The following is a 7,935-nucleotide window of genomic DNA, read 5'->3' as shown; positions in this document are numbered from 1 at the left end:
GACTATCAATTCCGAATTTTTAAGCTTGAGCCAAGATGTGGCAGTAAATGACTCATAATTAGAAGACGCTATGTGCAAATAAAATTTCGACTAAGTCAGAGACATAGTACAACTTGTTACAATGTTACTGCAATCATTTCAATTTTTTCCCTGCATTTCAATCAATTGGACCGGCTCGATTCCCATAACCAACGACCCCAGATCAGGTAAAAAGTTGCTATAAGTTAAAAAAAAAAAAATTTACAATCCCCATCCGCCCCCTTTTTCCTTTCTCTTCATTTTTTTTTCCTTTTTATCTTAACATAATTTAGTCTGACAAAGCCTTAAGTAATGCAAGTAAGAGATCGATCTAGTAAGCCCAGTTAACCGCACAAAGAGTTCCAATTCCCAGCATAAATTTTATGGAATCATTGATCAGCTACATATGCGTGCAAATTGTCCTTGGTTGGACCATTCAGAGAATCTTCACCTTGTGACAGCAAACCGCTTCCGTCATCACACATCTATACAGAGGAATATCGGAATCAGCTTAAATCACATAGCTAATCCAATAAAGATGATTGAGAAACAAGTATTTGATATGATGAGATGGAAGTTAATTGCGTATCGCATTGCAACCACCAAAAGTTAAGGGGAAAGACTTCTGTCATTGGAAAAAAAAAAAAAAAGAGAGAAAAAAGATGAGGATAGAACTTACTTTAAAATTTTCAAATTTTGCGACCATCCTCATATACTGATCCCGTGCTTCTGGATTACGAACCATGGATTTTACTCTTTCTAAAGCCTTTTCAACGCCAGCAAATTTCTGCTTCCGGCCAATTCGCAAGAACTCATATTCGTCTGTTTTCTCATTTTCTGATGCCACATTGGCAGTTGAATTTCCCACCCGAAATCCTCGCAAACCTGACCCTCTTCTCCTCCAACGCAATATCGCCTTCTCCACAATACTGACCGACCAAACAACCTTTTTATATTGCTTGCGTACTTGATGTCCTCTCACATGAGCCTGAAAGTAAATGGACCAACAAAAGTAAGTTTCGCAAACAATTCAGGGTGCTGTGCACCTTCTCAAAACTAAGCAGCATTGAGGCCAAGTACCTGGAGTTTTACAATATGATTGCGCATTTTCAAAAAATCTTTTCTCCCTTTCCAACCACGATATTTTTGTTGGATCTTTATTGCTGCAAAATGCAGATAATCCTCAAAATGACTCATCTTTGAAACCTTGTTCAAAGAGCCAAGGGCAACTAGGTCAACCGAAACTTCAGAAACATCGTCACTGCTCTGAATTGATTGTCTATGACGGAACGAACGAACCCGAAAGGCTTGCTGTATCAGAGCAGCAGCATGAGCTGATTTCCTAACAGCAGCAAGAGACCCTCTCAAAGAAAGCTGCTCAGCTGCTGGCCCATCTGACTGTACACCAATTTGAGCTGCAGTTTCATTAGCCTTTTCAGCTGCAAGAGCTGCAGCAACGTTGTCCATCCCATTCTCATTGACAGTTAATGAAGAAAGGTGACTGGATAAATCTGCCTCAGCCAAGTATCCAGCAATCCCTTTATGTCCTCTGCTGGATGCTAAATCAGCAGCAGTTTGCCCTCCAGGAAATGCTGGTGTCGGATCCTCAACCGCACCCGGAGCTGCTCCCAACTTAACAAGCGTGATGACAGTTTCCTCCCTGGCAAACAGGGAAGAAACAAAATAATTGTCAGTATAGTCAAGTGTTACAATAAAAATCTGGTTAATGAGTCATGAATTATTTTTTTCATTCATGCTTTTATTTATGGAAAAGAAAAAGGAAAAGCAAAAAGAGAAAAAAGAAGCCAATATCACAGCTGAGCACTGAGAACACACAGAGTAAACTTCTAAGCATTTTAATAGAAGAATCTCAACTGTCTCCAGTTATCCACATTATTCAATTTCTTGACTTAGATCCTTTCTATTTTCAAGATAGGGCATTTTAGGGAAATGAAACTTCCAATTTCATCCACAAATGACCAAGTTAAAAACCAACAGTTATAACCAAACAAACTTTCCAAGTGAAATAAATGTTCTCAACATCTACCAGAAATTTAACCAAAAACACAGCTTTATGAGAAAAAACTTTTACAGGCAAAAAAAAAAAAAAGCAAAATTAAGTCTCAAAGGATATAAATTAAAAATTTGATAAGAACTTCAAGGTAGCAGCCTAACCTCCCAACATAGGATGCCCAGTGAAGTGCTGTCCTTCCTCGTGCATCTCTGAAATTGGGACTGACACCAGCGGCTATTATGGGCCTCATAGCCCATTCATAGCCAAGAGCGGCAGCCAAGTGTACAACTCCTTGTCCACCATCATCAATTACATTTGGACCTTTACCTCCTTCATGAATTTTCCAGACCAGCCATTCACAAAGTCTGTTCCTCAGCAAATTTTGAATTAATTTATCTCTAGAATTTGGGCAGTCACCTTCAATGGCCATTGGACTCTCGTCAACTCGTCCCCAATCCTTTTCACTGTCACCTCTCATTGAATATATGGTATTTTTCAGCTTACATTTATTACAATCTTCAATAGTACAATCAAACCACTTCCTCTCTGGGTCCAGATACAAAAACTTTGCTAGACGTGTTTGCAAGCGCACTTCGTCCTCTGGTGCAATTTTAGATGCCACAGGATATCCAGCTTTGGATGGTTTTTCACGATACTCAAACTCCCTCACCTCACTGCATGCTAATCTGTTACTGCCGGTGATATAAAATGGAACACGCCCTGCTGCATGGGAAGGAGCTTGACATCGGATGACATTATCTGTCAAGACTTCTGCAGGGACTTCAATTTCACCAAACATACATCCCCATTTAGTATCACTTGATAGCTTTTTGGTTCCCAAAAACATGCCTATGATTAAAACCTGATAAAAACAGTCAATAAATATTAGCATGCTTTTATATCCCAATTTCTGTTGGCATCAACAACTCAATAAAGCATTAAGCAAATTAAATGTGATTTATCAAACCTAAATATGCATACCTTGGTTTCAGCCCCAGAATAAGCCCAATCTGGTGAGAAATCACGAATACTAAACAGCTGCTCCTGGGAAAGAGAAGGGCCAAGCGAATCCATCTCTAACTGCATATGGTGTGACAAACTGGATACTTCCTTGTCATCATTCTCAGCATCAAGCGTATTCCAATAATTTCCAGAGTCTGAAGCCATAAGGGAATCATCACAATCTCCACCAATTTCTTGATCCATCCATCTGCCAAAACTGTCAAGTTTCTTCAGCTCTCCTAATTCTTCCTTGGGCTTGATCCCAGCCTGAGAGACAGAAGCAACTGTCACCTCAGGGACAGGACAATTTTGGTACTGGTTATTAATTAAATTGAAATTGTGCTCCAGCAGCACCTGTGAAATAATATACCACCTGGTAAATTTTCATAGGTAGAAACATCCATCCAAGAAGGTTACTGAGTTATGCCAGGTTGATTCTAGAACAGCCTAAATACTGGCAGGATGATGATTGACATTTATCTTATAAATGGGTTTCCGAATAAATAAAAATGATTGAGCTTTGATGATGCAAACTAAATTAGTACAACTTATCCATTGAAGCATTTCATGAGAAATATTTATTCATTTAATCAAGAAATTGAAAAGGCCGAGCATAGCTGAACAAAGTTAGACATCTATCATAAACGGTAATCATGGTACCTGAGATGCTCCTTGAGATGATGTTGTGACAGCGTGCACATCTATATTGGTAATTAATCTCTCCCCGCAAGTTCCAATATTTGCAATGGTGCTATCACTAGCCAATCTAGCATCAGTCAGCTTATGGGTAATAAAGTCAGCTCCACTAGGTTGTCCAACATAAAAATTCTGGTGACCATGCTGGTCAAGAACACTGGTAGCATTTCGGCTTGAATTGTCAATTTGAGGCCACATAGATGATCCAGAGCCATGGTTAATTTTAGATCCAGCAAACCATTGAGGATGTCTCGATAACTCCGGAAGTCCTGAGAAGATAAGAAAAACCTGCTTAGATCTATAATGACTTCAGAATAAGAATGATAGGACCTAAGACATTTCATATGGGAGAAAGGATAGGGAATGATAAAAAAGCATTTTAGCATACATGATGAGCTGCGGCTTGAAAGTTCTTATTATAAATGATTTGTAACATTTGAGTTACTTGTATAAATAAAAGGCAGAAGTTACCGTCTATTGACAGCAAAAACACTAGGCAGTTCAAATAGCCACAATTTTTATTGAATGCAAATCTTGCAATGCATTATCAAGTAGGAGAGATAATACAATTATCTTTTAACAGCAAAGTTACTCTTAGCATTTCAAAAGCCCCCTAGCAAGATCAATACGACAAGATGCATGCATCATTTGAAAACATAAATATTGTTAAACCATGCACACATTGCAATGCACCTTACCAGCAATGCTTGCAGCAACTAAAGAAGCATTCTGCGACATGGAACCATAAATAGATTGAGCAACAGAAGGGGTTCCAGAACCATGCCCAGAATCCACATCCTCAAACTCTGAAGATACTGCTTGTCCATTCCAATCAATTTTGTTGGGGATTGATGCATGAGAAGTCTGAGCAGCGGGTGCGGAGGAGTTTGCTTGTGCTAAGGAGCGAGCTGAACTAGTTTGAGAGCTTTCAATCTGTGATCCAGGGTCCGCTGCCGAACGGCCAGATTTGTATCCCTGCATGGCATGCATTGTCAATAATCAAACATCACAACACTTTGACAATAGGACATTAAGGATTGAATACTTAAATATACAGTGGCCTAGAGATTCCGAAAAATGAAAAGAGTAAAACAAACAGAAAAGTAGAACATGAAGATGAACTATTAGCTAAACAATACCTCTTTTACTTCTCTGTAATGCACAAGAACGATGTGCTCTAACTGCCTGAAAACAGGGACAAGGAAAAAGAAACAAACCGAAAATAAGAACAAAATGATACAAACATCGAAAACCGAAAATACTCACTGACAACACTGCAAGCTAATAATAATATCCTCAATGTTATCTGTTTCACATAGCTGCACCATAGTAAGCTCATTTTCTAACTACATCCACTAGAACCACAACTTCATAGACAATGGGAGCACTGAATAGCAAGAGCATTAAATATGTAAACCATAGCCCAAAGAAAGAGACAATATGTCAACAGGTAAATCAGAAATCTTCAAAACACATCAAATATCCAAATGGCAATATGTGTAGAACTAGCAACCCTCATCAAGAAGGGTCAATTAATTACTAATTTCACATCTCTAAGGAACCACTGACCATCTTCCACAGGCTACAAAAGCAATTCATGTTTTCCAAAACTTAAAACACTTGAATCCTTAAGTAAGATCAACAGTAAATCTCACCCATCAAGCATCCAATAACTCCGTCGCTGGAAGTTCTCATTGTCCTCTCCATGGGCATAGTAACAATGAAGAACATCAATACTACCAGCCTACAAGAAAGGATTAAGGCTAATTTAGTAAACAGCCACATCAAGCTCAGAATGTCACAATAATCTGAGAAACAATAACTCAAAGCAATGTCGAATATATTTGCTACAGCATGAAAACAATAAGGCTTAAAATTAATAAATGCTGCAAGACAATCAAACCCAAGAGATATGGAAACCACAATTACTTGAAACATTTAAAGAAACTAATGATACTGGCAAACTAGAGAAGAGGGAAATTGAATCATATTTGCCGTTCAACTGAATGCTAATAGGAGAAAGTTGAAGAAAAGCAAATACCAATCTGCAGCCAGAATGGCATATTTACACTGAATTTCTCTTTTCTAGAAAATGAATCATTTTGTACAAGGAAATATTTGTACAAAACATATTCAACTATGTAAATATTTAAATACATTAAAGTTGAGACAGTTTAATGGCAGATGGCCCATGATTCTCTGCCTAGATAAATGCTTGGAAATGTAGAAGGGATATATATTTCACAAATGTTCCATCCTGATTAAGTAAAGACACAAATCTGTGCCATCACACAGGATAACATTCACACCAATAACTAGAAGGCCAACTTATATGAAAGGCAAGCCAAGGTGACACTTTGACTACATTGCACAGGACAAGTAAAATTAACTGTGAACTTACAAATAATAAATTGAACAGCACACCTTCAACTTTTCATGAGCTTCTTTGACGGTTTTTCCATCTTTCTTTTTCCTCCATCGGTGGCCATCCTTACGAAAATATCGAAGTGCTTTTCGATCAAACAGGAATAATGAACCAGCTGAAAAACAAACAACATCAGTAGCTAATTTACTTAGTTAACATTTTTACATAGATACTTTCGATACAAGATATGTTTTCTGAAATTATTCGAGCAAGAAGAAACTGGGGGAAGATTGGTTCATCAACTTTTTCTGCATACAATTAAAGGATATGTGCAATTTTAAACAGAGACTGGATACCCAAAAAGATACCAGAAGCAACCTGGAGGCCTAACAGGTGGATCTGGTGTTAAGTGGAACTTCTGATAGTTACGAAGTATCTCACAAATTTCAGTTGGTCGTAGCCAACGATACTGTGCTTCTTGCAATATCTGTTCAAGATCTGCCAAATTTCAAGAAATTCAAGGTTAGAGCCAGACGATTAAAATGTTCAAGATCCAAACATACTAACAACAAAATTCATGTTAATTTTCAGAGCAACATGCAACATAAAACACAATCCAATTGCACATAGCTTATCAAATTGACACAAAACCAAAGAGCAGAAATGCCATATACATGAGCAAACACGATGCACAATTGAAGATTCTAAAGGCTTGAATGCTTGGCATGCCTTAAGTAGGACAAAAGCATTACAGTAGTGCACATCACATACTGAGAATCCAATATCATACAGTCCTGGCATGTTCCTGAGCTATATGAGCTACAATGCTTTCAATCTATGCATGCAAGACACACTGAAATAGAAGTCTATATAGTTGAAGGAATCAAAGTTTACATCCATGCATGAATTAAACACATGAAGAAACCAAAAACATTCATGTGCACAGTTCAGCAAACGCATAAAAGGACATCAAAATTAGCTTTTCCTAAATAAAACGTTATATAACATACAATGAAACGACAAGCATAAACAAAAACGAAAAAAGCAAACCTAATTGTTGATTAGGAACATATCGTCTAGTCTGAGCCATAAACCCTAGATTTCATCAGCGAAACTCTGATCATAAAATCGCACGAACCAAAAAGAATCTGCAATTAAATGTAATTATTATTAACAATAACAGCAAGCAGACAAAAATTATCAAAAATAGCAACAAATTTAAAATTCGATTATCAATCAAGAAAAGTAACGAACCGAAACGAGAAGAAATTTGAAATTGAAAATAAAGTGAAAGAAAGAGTACATGTAATGATTTGATTGATTGTTGATAAGCTTGAAAGAGTGTATAATTAAAGAAACAGAGCTAGCCAGAGAATATGAAAGACTTTGAGCGTGTTAAAGCCACTGAAAATTAAAAAGGTGTTAAAATACAAAAACGAAAAAAAAAATAAAGTGAAAAATTACAAAACAAAAAAGTCAATGTCTCCATCGTTTGTGTTTAGATTAAGAGAGAGAGAGAGAGAGAGAGAGAGAGTTACGTACCTCGTTGGATCCGACGTGGCGGAGTCAGCTTGCCGTACATTGGTTTAGCATGTTTGCATGTTATGACGTGTACAATGAACTTGAGTTCGCGCGTGATCAGGGACCGTGGGTTGGGTGACTGGGCGAGGATTAGGGTTTTTGTTTGTTTTGTTGGGAAAATTCATATGATTTGGTCATACCGTCATATTGTTTTGGGACAAAACTGAAAATGCTGTCAGGAAGCTTAAAAGAAAAAAAAAATTCCTCTATTTAATGTAAAAATGGAAAAATAAAAAGAAAATGGTTTAAGAATCCATTT

General features: G+C 37.4%; 1 protein-coding gene across 4 annotated transcripts; it reads right to left on the bottom strand.

Moving 5' to 3' along the window:
- Positions 1-73: 73 nt before the first annotated feature.
- On the bottom strand, positions 74-7,561 carry LOC18031678 (calmodulin-binding transcription activator 3). Of its 4 annotated transcripts, none has more exons than XM_024178066.1 (13): positions 7,350-7,561; positions 7,146-7,243; positions 6,474-6,593; positions 6,155-6,270; positions 5,386-5,474; positions 4,870-4,915; positions 4,429-4,705; positions 3,695-3,999; positions 3,014-3,388; positions 2,194-2,894; positions 1,099-1,678; positions 698-1,006; positions 74-503 (listed from the first exon to the last, which is right to left on the bottom strand). In XM_024178066.1, the coding sequence occupies exons 2-13, from the start codon at positions 7,183-7,185 to the stop codon at positions 408-410; spliced, it is 3,054 nt and encodes a 1,017-aa protein (XP_024033834.1). In that variant the 5' UTR covers positions 7,186-7,243; positions 7,350-7,561; the 3' UTR covers positions 74-407. The 4 variants fall into 4 exon arrangements, with proteins under 4 accessions (XP_024033834.1, XP_024033801.1, XP_024033866.1 ...); XM_024178033.1 differs by having other exon boundaries at positions 7,399-7,561; XM_024178098.1 differs by having other exon boundaries at positions 3,014-3,301; positions 7,399-7,561.
- Positions 7,562-7,935: the final 374 nt, after the last annotated feature.

This window comes from Citrus clementina, unplaced genomic scaffold (genome assembly GCF_000493195.1).
Source record: "Citrus clementina cultivar Clemenules unplaced genomic scaffold, Citrus_clementina_v1.0 scaffold_9, whole genome shotgun sequence".
NCBI classification, from domain to species: domain Eukaryota; kingdom Viridiplantae; phylum Streptophyta; class Magnoliopsida; order Sapindales; family Rutaceae; genus Citrus; species Citrus x clementina.
Note: the sequence above shows the minus strand (reverse complement) of the source record. Positions and strands in the feature narration are given on the sequence as shown.